We start from the raw sequence: 15,346 nt of genomic DNA, 5'->3' as shown, positions 1-15,346 counted from the left end.
ATATTTTAACATATAAAAGATGTATTTTCTTATCATAAAATCAGGAAAGTTCTAATTTAAGCATATAAGAAAGGGTATAACATTTATTATTAATACCGCATTAACTCAACGCATTTATGGCTAAAACTATGGAGGACGTGGTTAGGAGATTTAAAAGACCCGTCAATCTGGTTCTGAACTGCTCCTAATATGTGCTCTTCAAATGCAAAAGACAACATTAGTCATAAAGATTCTAGAAGGTATGTAAGTGCTGGAGAGAGAGAAACTCAATGAAGACTTAACTTATGAGATCTTAAATTTGAGAAGGTATGTAGCATATTTTTATTTTATTCTTCTTTTAATCTTTATGCACATGCATCACAACCCTAATAACAATATGCATTCTCAACCATTCATCTCCTAAATTTTATCTGAAATATTTATTATCTTAATCATGTACCATGTACGTATCATGTACCATGTACATAATAAAAATATACTGATTACTTTGGACACACAAGATTTTAATAATAAAATGTAATCATTGAGATAAATAATATTACTATACAGTATAGACATATATAATGTATATATGTATATAAATATATATTATGCACTAGCTCTATGAAAAAGAGTAGAGCGTTTTGACTGTGTTTAACTGAACGGTCTTGTCTTAATCTCAGAGGGATCACTTGCACAGTTCAAAATGGTCCTACAGAGAATAAGCACATTGGTATTGGTGTCTTTCCTGAGCTGTGCTGGTTTGACAAAATCCTGCCCAAATTACACTGATCCTCATTATGTAAACATTACCCGGACCTCTGGATTTCCCATTTCCCATTCTTATGATTCTCTGGAGCCTTTGTACAATTTTGCACGCTTGTTTCTTGGGGCTGTGCAGCCAAACGAATTTCCATTAGGTGAGTACTATCTTATGGAAATTAATATACAGTACTTTTTTCTTTTTTTTTTTTATCCACCCTCTCATTTGAAAATATGAGAGCACATTTTACCATTTTACATAATTGCTACAGAAACCCAACAGAGAAAATGTTAAATAAAGAAGTAAATAAGATTTTATATGAGACAAATTAGTAACTTCTCAATAATTTTTTTGTCGATGTAGGACTTCTTCAAATACCAGCAATTTCCTACATTAATTTCTGTATCAAAAATGATCTCATATATTAATGCTGCAAAATAATAATATATGAAAATGTGCTTCTCTGATCAACTCCAGATATAGCGTCTTGGGCATCAAAGAATGAAAAACAAAAAATGTCACAGGTAATCAATGGTTTCCAGGGACTGATTGTATTGCATTTTAACTTGATAAACCAGTTTTAGACCACAAATGAAAACAGGCCACTGAACACGCCTTTCATAACAAGTTGGTTCACATTAATATTTGTCAATTTGTCAATGCATTATTTCATATTCCATCATGATTGTGTCACTTTTCTGTCAACATATATTGGTAATGACAATTGGAATGACAAAATAAATAATCTGCAGATCTTTAAATATTTGTAAATAAATAATTGTTCCTGCTGTCTCCACAGATTGTACAGTATGAGGCCGGGTACATTGTTTGCCTCATTCTGGTTGTTCTGTACCTGTTGATTATGCCAATTGTGGGTGGAGTGCTTGCATGGAATTTTTTCCATCGCAGTACTGTTGCAGTGATTGACAGGTCATCACCCCTGTCATCGCCATGGTACAAAAAGGATATTACAGTGATAACATGCCTGTCCATCGTAGCTGTCCTTTTGCTGTAAGAATTAAATAACACATTCTCAGACATTCATTACTGTTAAAGGGATAGTTCACCCAAAAATGAACATTACTAACCATTTGACTTTCTTTCATGGGACACAAAAGGAGATGTTGTGCAGACTGTTAGCCTCAGTCACCAATAAACATAAGTGAATGTGACCAAGGCTATCATTCTTTTTGTGTTTGATGGAAACTATCCCTTCAAGGAAAGCCAACTGTGTATAATATACGGTATTCAAAGGGCATTCAAACAGTGTGCATATTTACATACAGTATAGATGTCACTTAAAAACAAAATTCAATTAATTGAAATTTTGGCATGACATTTACCAATGCGTTTTTCCATTTGTCTGCTTTGACTAAAGGGTAGGAATATTTTTGACATTTACCACCAACAACAGAGTACATGAAAACATGAGTCCCAGTTTGAATCACCTGAGAAATGACATCAGATATGCTGAGAATGCATTTAAATCAATCCAGAAGGTATGACAAATCTCAGATATTAGCAGGGTTGGGAGGGTTATTTTTTAAATGTATTCCACTACAGATTACAGAACATATGCTCTAAAATGTAATTTGTAACGTATTCCATTATATTACTCAAGGTCAGTAGCATATTCTAAATACTTTGGATTACTTCTTCAGCACTGGTAGAGTTTTTCACTTGTTTTGACTATAAAAACTGAAAAACCTAAATATATTATGCAGTGTTGTTTCTAAAACAAGATGAATCCAACTGATCTTGTTTTAATGATTTTTTTAAAATATTTTTACAGGAAACAATACAAACATTATTATCAAGAATATGATTTTTGCCCTAATATCAAAGGTCTTATTAGAAAAAAAGAAATTTTGCTCTAACGTGAATTTTCTTGATAAAAGAATAAGATCGTGCCAGGTAACGTGTGCATGTAAAATGGCTAGAAATAACATTTTAGCTTAGCGTAAATATTACAATTTACACAAGGTTTATTTCTATTTCTTCTTCTCTGTCTGCAGTATGAATGTAACACATCATAAGAAAGTGTTTCACCGCTGTTCAAATGCTCTTGATCACATCATTTATATGTATAAATGTTTTCCATCTGAAAGGACTAAATATTAAACTAAACAAATGACAATACAATGCAAAGTAATCTCTTCAGTAACCAAAGTACTTTTTGAATGTAACTGTTTTCTGATTACCAATGATTTAAATTGTAAATGTAGTGGAATACAGGTACTTATATTTTGTATTTTGAATAAGTATTCCCATTACATGTATTCCGTTTCTCTCCAACCCTGGATATTAGAAGGTTCTTCATCAGCAATAATTTAATATTGAAACCATTCCTTATTATTTTTTTATTTTCCCTTTTCAGAAAATAAACATTATTATCAAGCAGTTCTCGGTTCCTCAAGAAGAGATCACAAGAGACTTAGAAGGTAAGAATGAGATACAATGGTATCATGCTTAAAAGTGAAATATGTAAAAAAAACAATTTTGCCAATGTGTGAGCGGCTTTTTGACGCAACTTCAAAAAGGAGACCTTCCCGGACTTCCTAGATTGCCTATCAAAGCCTGTATACTGATTTTCTGGGGAAGGGAGCGGGTCGTTTTTGCCGGGAAAATCCAAAGGATGTGACATTTATGCGTGCTCCCGAGAGCCTTGCTTCAGTGCTTCTCTTCCGCTATTCAATAGCGACAACAAACTGCAACACTAGATAACATTATCTTAGAGATGTAATCCCCGGCTTCCAGCACAACATCGATTCCTACACAAACTCAAGAGTAAGCCAAAATAAATAAATAAATCTCTAAAAAAATGTATCTACTGAATCCCGTCTGGCTAAGGGGGAACGTGATCGAGCGAAAACTAGAGTGAATATCGGCAGGGCATTTGATTCCTGGAGGGACCTTCGTTCGGTTTTGGGGATCAAAACCGACCATGAATTGTCATTCTTCTTATTGGACAGGTAAGCTTACAAAACTGCAAAGACTGTGAAATATAGTGCCATAAGGATTGATCTGTGTAATTTAGCTAACTTGATCTTGCCTGCACAGTAACTGTCATAATCAATGTGAATCTGTAATTATTCAGCAAGGTAAACTACAATATCACATGAAATGAATGCTAGACAATGTTCAATATAATGCAAAAAGACCAATTCATTAGTGTAACGTAACTTTGTTATACAGAAAATATATACATTCTGTTGTTATAAAACAATAGCACAAAGATATATCAAATCGACAGTTGTGATGGAATCACATCAATACTGAATTGTGTCAACATATTTATAATATACAGTCTATTTTATAAACAACTACTGTCATCATCCAACAAATTTAGCTAAAAGCTATTTTATCAATTAGCTGGCTAGCTAGCTAATGTCGACATAGGCTATCAATGTATGCAAAAAATGCAGTCAATATATCATGCAAAGAAAGTGATTACTTCTAACTACAGTCTCGCATAGTCAGACCTATATCCACACTGTTCCGGCACTGGAGAGTCAAATATAATATACAGTCTCAAAGTTTGTAGTAAAACAATTATAACTGTGTAATTTTAATTAGGCTACCTCATCTGTCACCATGATGTCGGTGAATCACGTTCAGTCTCTCAGTGTATGTTACGTCATTGTTTTGGTCGATTCTCGCGTCCCTATGGAGTGTGTGCACAAGTGTGAGCAGCATGTAGCTGGCTGCAGTTCACATAATGGCCACAGATGTCATTAATAACAAGGGTTTCTGAATCTTACATACTGCACCTTTAACATTGCCGGCAGCACATCGTCAGAAGTTTTGTCTTGTTTTTTCAGGGATGGGGAATTTGTTTGGTTCAACAATCGTGTCATCTTTTAATACCCAAGTTAATAACGCTCTCTTTCACATTGCTCACACTATTCAAGGTATGTATCACCACCTTTATCTTAAAAACAGAATACACTGCATGACTAAATGTACGTGGACAACATCTTCTAATTAACAATTTTAGCTTGGCCCCTTACTTCCTGTGAAGATAAAACTTAATGCAACAACAAACAATGTCAACGATTAATATAAATAAATATAAATATGCTTTTCAGATAAAACAAAATTGTTTTGTATATAGGATATGAAATTTAGAATGTAAAATATAGGATGCAGAATATGCAATTTGATTTTTATTTTCTCCTGTGAGTTTAGATGCCTCTAGAGCACAGGGTAGTCTTCAGATCTTTGAAGAAACAAGAATATCCATGCAGACACGCCACAGCTATCTGGAGTCTGAACTGCAGTGGTTGCAGAGCAGGTTGCACAGTCTCAAGAACAATTGCTCACAAAGCTGTGAGATCCTGGAAGGCACCGATCTGGAGTCAGATGCAAATTATTACCTGGTATGAGTCCTTGGGAGTAAATATGAAGGAAATGACACCGAATATATTATTGGGGGTTGTGAAAATGTTTATGAAGACTGTCATTACTTCATAACATGCTGTAGGTACATGTGGATCAAAATTGTTTAAGAAAATAACATTTGGAGCCAGTTATTATGACCACCAGTTAATCTAATAATATGTTTCCAGTCCTGCCCACAGTTAAGCTATGTTGTTCATTTGAATCCTGTATAGATTCCTAATTTGGATGAACAGCTGCAACACTTGAGTTCTGTATCTGCACTGGAGGGTCTGGTGGAGCAGGTACGACAGAATGCGATTGACATGTGAAGTTAACCAGCACATTACTGTACATAAGCTGATGTTGACCCATTGTTGTTTTGCTCACTATTTCAGGCTAATTCATCATTTTACTCCATCCCTCAAAATTACATTTCTCAGACTGCACCAAAAATCGCAGGTAAATTCAAACGTCTATTCAATATATTTGCCTGCTGTTTCTTTGTGAAGTTTTCCAGCAACAAAACCTTTGAAAATGTCCTGATGTACATATTGTTGTCACCTGTACTGTAGCACTGGTTGCTGACTTAAATGAGATGAGGGATTTGTTTGAAAACAGCAGTGACCAGATTCCGTCTCTAAACTCACTCTCAACCACTGCATCTGATGTGCTTTCAATACTAAACAGATACCACGGGAACATCAAATACTATGAGTATATCAGGTAAGGATTCAAGTTCACAAAACACTACAAAAAAGACATTTAGGTTAGTTCAATACAGACAGACAGACAGACAGACAGACAGATAGATACACAGACAGACAGACAGACAGACAGACGGACAAGATAGGTCATGTTTATGAAATGAGACATAACCTGCTTCCATTTTTATCATAGGTGGTCATTATCAGTGGTGTTCTGCACCCTGGTTCTGATCATAGTATTGCTGATGTTTGCTGGACTGGCTATTTGTGTTCCTCTGATTTTCTTTCCCGCTGTTTACCCTGTGTACCTGAACAACCAACTGAGACTGTCAGCCATCTACCTGCTCAGGGTGTAAGCAATGTTATTCATAATGTGATTTATCACATGGCAAAGATAGAGCATTCACTTTTTCTAGAGCATGTGCACAACCCAGAAACTGCAGTTTTAATTTGTTTTAGAGCTGCTGGTATGATATTCATCTTTTCTTGGCTCTTCATAATCATGGTCTTCATCACTCTTTTCTTTGGAGGAAATACTTACACACTAGGCTGCAAGGCTTGGACCAGTGGGAAGATTTTTGAGGTATTACGAGCACAAATATTGACAAACACTACCATTGCATTAGACTACTGACCCACAACCGATCATATTGCTTTATTGTTCTTGCACAGTTCTTGGACACACAGGAGAATCTCTTCATCAGTTTAAACACTACCACAGAGTTCAATGCCATTCATGCCTCCAATAGAAACACCACCCATCAAAAACATTCACTTACCACAACTGACGCCTCAACAATGCAAACGTTCAACATAATACAGACTGCAAATGGGACCACAAATGACACTTTGCCCAAGCTAAATATCAATACTTCAGAGATATACCAGTAAGTGAGGTTCTATACACTATGAAAAGTGGTAACATGCAGTTGCTTCCATAAAAGTATACTTAACAGAAAATTTAAAATTATGTCATTATTTACCCACGCTCATGTCGTTCCAAACCCATTAGATGTTCTTTCTTCCATGGTACACAAAAGGAGATGTTTTGCAGAATGTTAGCCTTCACTTTTGTGGAATTTCTTTCCTATAAAATGAAATTGAATGGGGACTGAGGCTAACCTTTTTTGTTTCATGATAGAAAAAAAGGTTTGGAACAACATGATGATGAGCAAATAATAACAGAATTTTCATTTTTGAATGAACTATCCCTTTAAGAATCTATTTACTAACATTTGTGTAACCTAATGAAGTCAGGTTAATTTAGTCATGTACAATTTGTTTTATTACTTGAATAAAAGCAGCATTTAGAAATTACCAAATAAAACACATTTTCTAGAATACCTGACAAAACATTTTGAATAGCCTATTAGGGTAGTTGATGCACAACACAATTTCTGGTTGTTATTTGTGTGCAAAACAGTGGCTGCAGAGCAGGAAGGTCCATGTTCTACAACATGCATATGGATGAAGTCTTCAGTATGGACGTATTTCTTAATTCCAGCAAGGTGCAGACATGTAAAATATTTATGTCTTCCTGTGTTATACAGAACCAAGGCTGGACTGGCTGGTGTTTGCTGTCCTTTTCTGCATATCACTGCTCCATTTTGTGGTCCATTCTGCATAATGCAACGGCTCATTTTAGCTTATCGCGGCCCATTAAGCATGTTTCACGGCAGACCCACCGGCCCGCTCGGTTCTCCCGATGGCCATTCCACCCCTGATTGGCCCCAAAATGCATCGGCTCACCGATAAAATGCCCGGTATGCCAGATTGCCAGTCCAGCCCTGTACAGTACTGTGCAAAATTTTAGGCAATTGTGAAAAATTTTGCATAGTAAGAATGTCTTCAAAAATAATGAAATAAATAGTTTTCATTTATCAATTATCATAGTCCAGCAAACATAAAAAAAAGCTAAATCAATATTTGGTGTGGCCACCTTTGCCTTTAAAACAGCACCAATTAACTTAGGTACACCTGGACTCAGTATTTCTTGGTTGTTGTCAGATAGGATGTACCAAGCTTCTTGGAGAATTTGCCACAGTTCTTCTATCTATTTAGGCTGTTTCAATTGCTTCTGTCTCTTCATGTAATCACAGACTGACTCGATGTTCAGTGGGGGCAATTCCATCTCTTGCAGAACACCCTGTTCTTTTATTCTAATCTTTCCTATTGACAAACTAAAGCTGAATATATAAATACCCATCTTAAGACAAATGTTTTTCTGAAACAGCGCCTAAAACTTGTTTTTTATATTTGTTAATTGATTTACAGTATTGTTTGTATTGAACTTTTGTTAAGATGTTTTCTAGATACATTTTCTGTCTGTTGGCCCTGCAGTACTTAGAAAGCTTTGAGAGTACGTTGCAGGATTTTTCTATAGACCTTGACAGTACCACTCTTCTGCCTGAAGATGGAAGATATGCTGTTCAGAGCTTTCGAGACAGTGGCCTGGACACAATCAACTACGATGGACTCGAAGTGTTGGTATGTGTACTATATGTTAGTATGTGTATGTGCATATTAATATGTATGAGTCTGAACATTAATGCGGTTTTCCCGTTTCTCAGATGAGTAAATCTGTGGTGAAGAGAGATCTAGCAGCTTTTGCAGATGAACTGGACACAGTAGCAGCACTTCCTGTGAGTATGATTGCAGAAAGGCAGCATTTTATGCTTCAAGAATGCAGAATGAACGTTAGTGTGTTTGCCGTTGTTTTCTGCAGGAAAATGAAGCAATCAGGGATGATATGCAAAGAGAAGCGAATCATGCCAGATACCTCAATGCAGTGGTTCAGGAGCAGAACACAGACAGAGTATGTCTCTTATGGTTCTTCTTTAAATGATTTCAGATTTCTGTTTTTTAATACTGTGGATCTCACTTGATTTTACTTCAGGACTGAGATTTTACAGTGGAGATCAAGTGGCGACCCAACACAGTAGCATAACTTAATGCATAATAGTCTGTATCATATTCACCCCTTTTATAAGTTAAAAAGCCTATTTACTTTTTTAAACTATATACAATTACATGGCCAGTTGCATTTTATTAAATGCATTTAGCAATTTTGTTCAGAAACAAACAGAGCCACTGGGTCGAGACCAAATATCTGAATCTGTTCTGAACATCTCTCTCTCTCTCTCTCTGTTTATAGAGCAGGATGAACTCTAGTGTGGAGGCACTTACTATCATTAGTCAAGACTACAAGGTACATTTATAAAGGAGGATCTAAATGTCTCAGAAATCAGTGTCACTTCAGTTATAGTCTTTATGGTCATTTTTGGTTGTTGGTTTAACATAGCTGTGAGACAATATTTGATTGTTACCTTGTGGATAGAGCCTATATTTTTATTTGAACTGCTGCTTATTTTTCAGACCAATGCTAATAATACCCTACAGTACACCAGTGAGACTCAAGCTGCTCTTCATAATGAGGGTTCTTACATCATAGCTAATGTAAGTCAGTTTTAAACATGTGAAATAATGTTCCCTTACATCAAACTAAATGAATAATAAAATAACATTGAACATGTGAATATACAGTATAACAAACCAACACACATACACACACACACACGGAAGGAAATTGATATTTCTGTTTTTTACATCAGTAATGTCCCGACTATACTTTGTGGTCAGTTGAATGCCACTTTGGTGAAGTAAAATACCAATTTCCTTCCGTAACAGCAAAATCTATACATTATTTCAAACTTTTGGCCAACAGTGTATATACTGTATATATATATATATATATATATATATATATATATATATATATATATATATATATATTAGGGCTGTCAATCGATTACATTTTTTTATCTAATTAATTACATGGTGTCCCGATTAATTAATCTCATTTAATCGCATATACAAATATTTGCTGAGAAAGCCCCTCATATAACAATAGTTCAATATATAATGATGAAATAATTATACATAGTAATCTTTAAATATTTAAAATTATATATATATATATATATATATATATATATATATATATATATATATATATATATGGCGTAGCGATATGCAGAAAAGGACAGCGAACACCAGCCAGTCCAGCCTGGGTTCTGTATAACACAGGAAGACATAAATATTTTACATGTCTGCACCTTGCTGGAATTAAGAAATACGTCCATAATCTCAGCAGGAAACCAATGGAGTGCGTACTCCAGGTAGGGAAGGAGGTATTGCCCCAAGTGAAGGACTTCAAGTACCTCGGGGTCTTGTTCACGAGTGACAGGACAATGGAGTGGGAGGTTGGCCGGAGAATCGGGGCAGCGGGGGCGGTATTGCACTCGCTCTATCGCACCGTTGTCACGAAAAGAGAGCTGAGCCGAAAGGCAAAGCTCTCGATCTACCGGTCAATTTTTGTTCCTACCCTCACCTATGGTCATGAAGGCTGGGTCATGACCGAAAGAACTAGGTCACGAGTACAAGCGGCCGCAATGGGCTTCCTCAGAAGGGTGGCGGGCTTCTCCCTTAGAGATAGGGTGAGGAGCTCAGTCATCCGTGAGGAGCTCGGAGTAGAGCCGCTGCTCCTTTGCGTCGAAAGGAGTCAGTTGAGGTGGTTTGGGCATCTGGTAAGGATGCCCCCTGGCTGTCTCCCTAGGGAGGTGTTTCAGGCACGTCCAGCTGGGAGGAGGCCGCGGGGAAGACCCAGGATTAGGTGGAGAGATTACATCTCCACACTGGCCTGGGAACGCCTCGGGGTCCCCCAGTCAGAGCTGGTTAATGTGGCTCGGGATAGGGAAGTTTGGGGCCCCCTGCTGGAGCAGCTGCCCCCGCGACCCGACTTCGGATAAGCGGTTGAAGATGGATGGATGGATGGATGGATATATATATCCATCCATCCATCATATATGTGATTACATTCTTGTGGCAGAAGATTTAATCATTGATAAGACAATACAAAAAGCGGCTTTAGAATACAATGTATTGTTTACTACCATATTATTGATCATAAGTCAATCATTGGCATACAGTTCACAGCAATCCATTTCACAAGTGAATTTGTCAATCAGTTCGAGATTTATTATGAGGGCTTGTTTAAGGACCCGTCAATGAACACCTGCGTCAGACATGCTTGTGTAGTGTCTCTGGTGCATTGCGTCGCGTCATAAACATAAAATGCTTAGGTCACTGTGTCAAGTTAAATATAGTTTAATACTCAATCTATAAACATATCTTGAGATCCCTTAGTTCGGATTTGCACTCCAAGTGTTTTGAACGCAAGAGTGTAACGCATGTCTGTGTTGTTCTGCCTACTGAATTGTTTTCTTCACTGTATAAACTGCATGTTGCCACACAGCTGAAATTTCACATACTGCCCTCTGGAGTAAACAGGTGGTACTAGCTTGCATTTCTCAGGAATCTTCCATATTATGGTCAGGGGGGCATTGCGATTTAATTGCGTAAATTGTTTTAATGTGTAAAAGACAAACGTTTTGCAAATTGATTAGAATAAAATAGAAGAACAGGGAGACCTGCAACAGATGGCATGGCTCCCACAGAGCCCACCACTGTACTTCGAGTCAGCCTGGGATTACAGAAGAGACAGAAGTAATTGACAGCCTAAATAGATAGAAGAACTGTGGCATATTGTCCAAGAAGCTATCTGCCAAAAACAAGGAAAACTGTGTCCAGGTGTACATAGCAGAGTTGGTGCTATTTTGAATGCAAAGGTGGTCAAACCAAATATTGATTTAGATTTTTTATGTTTACTGGACTTTGATCTGATCAATGAAAACAATTTATTGCATTATTTGTGAAGAAATCCTCACTATGCAACATTTTTCACAAGTGCCTAAAATGTTTGCACAGTACTGTGTGTGTGAGTGTGTATATATATATATATATATAATTTACTGCATACTTCAGCAATATCACAAGAGCAAGAGTATGATATGGCCCTGAGAGGCCTTCAAGCCACAGTGTCTCACACCCACTGTGAAATTTGGTGGAGGATCGGTGATGATCTGGGGGTGCATCAGCAAGGCTGGGATTGGGCAGATTTGTCTTTGTTTGAAAATCAGGTTTATTCCAGCAAATATGTTGATTTCTGAACTCTAAGTTAAAACGTTTGTATTGTGTTGTTAAAAAAATGAATAAGCACTTGTTTTCTGAAAACATTGCATCTTTTTTGTTATTTTGACCATTTTCTGCAAATAAATGCTTTAATTGACAATATTTCTGTATAGAATTTGGGATAAATGTAAGTACTTTATAGAATAAAACAAAAATGTGCATTTTACTAAAACACATACCTATAAATAGTAAATCCAGAGAAAGTGATAATTTTGCAGTGGTCTAAATTTTATCCAGAGCTCTATATATATATATATATATATATATATATATATATATATATATATATATATATACACTGTATATATGACTAATGATATCAAGTGCCGCCAAAACAGCGCCAACCCTCATCTCATCTCTCAAGTACTGGTGCACTTAAAGTCCTACACTTGTTTAAATAACTCGAAATGCCTTGCACCATAGACCGAGGGACGAGCTGCAATTGCTTTCTGTGGTAATAGACAAGATGTCATATGCCATTATTTGTTTTCATGGGACAGGGATGATGTGTCTCTCATTTATTATGATTGCTGCTCCTGTTCAGGCCAACTGTAATTCAGATGCTTTTACTTCTCTGGTAGGTGTCTTTGTGTGCAATGAACAAGGCAGAGGAGCTACTACAACACTACATGAACTGGGTTAGACATGCGGTAAGTAGTTGGACAAAACTCTTAACTCAATGGCAGATTTAGGCATGGGTGACATGGGCAGCAACTATAAATCAATGCAGCTGACATTTTGCATGCATTATGGTCACATGACTGTACGGAGAATCTAAATAATGAAAACATGTAAATTACCAAAATAAACCTCTGTGCTGGTTTTTCACTCATGTTTGTTTTTGCTATTTGTGTTAAAAACCATGTTCATGAGGAATTGTGCAGTTTGGTATGGTTAATTAATTTAGCTTTAATTCATGTAATCTAGGTGAAAGACTGATTTCAAGCCATTGCCATTAAAGTTATATCAGATGATTCTGGTGCTGTTTTAAACTTTATTTAGCATTATTTGTATTCTTCACATTCTAGATTATATCAGAAGTTCTGGATTGTCAGTGGCTCTCTGTGTCTCTGAGCAATGTATACACAGCAACCTGTGAGAATGTGATTGATCCTTGGGTGAGTGAATTTCAACAGATGCAGAAAATGTTATGATGTAGTAGTAGACCAACAAACTTTATAATGTGTAGTCTCAGTGTACATGTGACTTTTTACATGAAGTTTCATGTTAAACCATTTATGCATGATCTTGCACTCTTGACAGTATTGTCCTGTTTATATCTTGCTTTGAAGAATGCATTCTGGCTCTGTCTTGGATGGTGCTGTGCATGCCTGGTTCTTGGTGTGATCTTTTGCATATTCACATCTAGATTATTAGAGCTTCTGCCCAGCAAGTAAGACAAATGAAAATTTTAAACCACATTACCTATCTCCAAATGTTTTAACATTATGATCAGTGCAAATTGGTATCTCTGAATAATTACTATATAATATAAATTAATGTAAATATCTGAATATTTTTGGAGTTTTTGTCCATTTTAAGTATTATAGTAACTTTAACATATGTTAGCATCTATGGATCAGTTCTAAAGCAATATTATTCAAATAAAAGATACATTTTTGTTCAAGTTACATTGTGTATAACAGGGTGCTGTTGTTCACTGTTTATCTCATCTATCTAAAATGCAGTAAAGCACTATTCTATGTGCCAGAGGATATCTTCAATACAGAAACTCAACCTACAAGCTACAAGACAAAGGATTATATGGAGGTAGTGTTTCTTTCTTCATTGCAAATGTCCTCTATTTATTGCCTCACCAAGAAACATGTAAAACACAAGTCTGATATCATGTCTGTGATAGTTTCATGAATTCATAGTTTGTGTACTTATCATCAAAGAAGTACCATAGTAATATTTTTAACACCATAGATGAGATCAAAGACTTTTAGTATATTATTTGAGATTTAACCTAGTACAAATAACCATTACTGGGTGAGAGATGCTTTTTGAACTTTCTCTAAATTTCCATTTCATTATGCTCCTTGGAAATACAGGAAGGATGAAGATATTGAGAACATCAAATCCAACATCTAATTTATGGATGAACTTTGATGAATCTTAAAAATGTACAGAATTGCACTGCAAAAGTATAGGATGAAGGAAACACTTAAAAGCAAAATAAAATTGCCACCAAAACATTATGAGGTTACACAGGAATGAGAAAACAACACATTTTGTTCACTGCAACTAATATTGCTATTTCTGTAGACACTATTCAGTATGATACATAAAAATGTCCTTTGTCCTTCTACATGTTTTTGGGTTGTGAAAGTATGAATTAATGGTCTACATACAACTTCAGTGGGTTCCTTTGAACTTTGTTCATGTTTTTTGTGTCATATGAGGTCATTTTCTTTTTCTTAAAATAATTAAACATACAAAATAAGCTATAACAAAAAAAAGACAATTATTGCACATTGCAAAGCCTCATATTGTTGTATTGAATTAATTTAGCATTAGCTTGACTATATGAGCTATAGAAAATCTTTGTATCCCTTCGTATCATATCCCTAGATGGCAGTAGACCACAATCATTCATATCCCTCAAGTAAATGGGTTACTATGTTACACACCATAATGGACACTTTTCACATTTTGGAATTTGGGACACGGACGTAAACTACAGATGGATACACTGTCTTCTATAGAGGTAAATGGGAGACCATAGCAAATACTGTATAACTTTGTGAAAGTCACTTCACTACACTAAATACCAGAGCTGGGTGATGGACTCCCAAATCTGTTTTGAGACATCTTCTCAGCTCAGACAAGATATTGGAGTCTGGCTAAAAATTTATATGTGTGAACAGCAGATGCAAAAAAACAAAAACAAATGCCTAACATTAATCTGAGTCTAGTTTTGAAACTAGTTCTGGGCTTTCTGCTCCAACATCTCCAACCGTCAGACACAGGAACAGTTTTTTCCCTCAGGCCATCCATCTAATGAACAATTAAATTGCCCCATTGAGCAATAATTATGTGCAATACACAGTCTAATTCTATTTTTATTATCCAACATATCCACTTCTGCCATTACTTACATTGCTCTGTACATAATATACTGTTTTTGTTCTTTATATATAGATTGTAATAGATTTGCACTACGTGTGTGTATGTGGGTATGTATGAAGGTGAGTGTATGTACGTATGTATAATTATTTATTTTGTGTTCTTTTTTGTTTTTAATTACCTATGTCTTGCTGCTGTTTTTGGTATTGTTTGTATTGTTGTTGACTGGAAGCTCCTGTCACCTAGACAAATTCCTTGTATGTGTAAGCATACTTGGCAATAAAGCTGATTCTGATCTAATCTATGACAAGCAAAATCAGCACAGTAGATACACATGACATAGAAAGTAGTAGCAGATTCA

The 15,346-nt window shown here is 35.9% G+C and overlaps 1 protein-coding gene across 1 annotated transcript; it reads left to right on the top strand.

Annotated features, from left to right (window-relative positions):
- Positions 1–208: 208 nt before the first annotated feature.
- LOC127643110 (prominin-2-like) lies at positions 209–15,288 on the top strand. The gene is made up of 25 exons (XM_052125686.1): positions 209–306; positions 663–899; positions 1,220–1,266; positions 1,542–1,753; positions 2,121–2,241; positions 3,120–3,183; positions 4,564–4,653; positions 4,931–5,121; positions 5,356–5,424; positions 5,518–5,581; positions 5,695–5,845; positions 6,020–6,178; positions 6,286–6,409; positions 6,499–6,713; positions 7,250–7,334; positions 8,167–8,313; positions 8,397–8,468; positions 8,552–8,641; positions 8,981–9,034; positions 9,202–9,282; positions 12,498–12,566; positions 12,945–13,034; positions 13,209–13,309; positions 13,605–13,686; positions 13,971–15,288. Exons 2-25 carry the CDS (start codon positions 686–688, stop codon positions 13,977–13,979), a joined length of 2,601 nt encoding a protein of 866 aa, XP_051981646.1. The 5' UTR covers positions 209–306; positions 663–685; the 3' UTR covers positions 13,980–15,288.
- The last annotated feature ends 58 nt before the right edge of the window (positions 15,289–15,346 follow it).

This window comes from Xyrauchen texanus, chromosome 4 (assembly GCF_025860055.1).
Source record: "Xyrauchen texanus isolate HMW12.3.18 chromosome 4, RBS_HiC_50CHRs, whole genome shotgun sequence".
NCBI classification, from domain to species: Eukaryota; Metazoa; Chordata; class Actinopteri; order Cypriniformes; family Catostomidae; genus Xyrauchen; species Xyrauchen texanus.
This window is presented reverse-complemented; position numbering and strand designations above follow the sequence as displayed.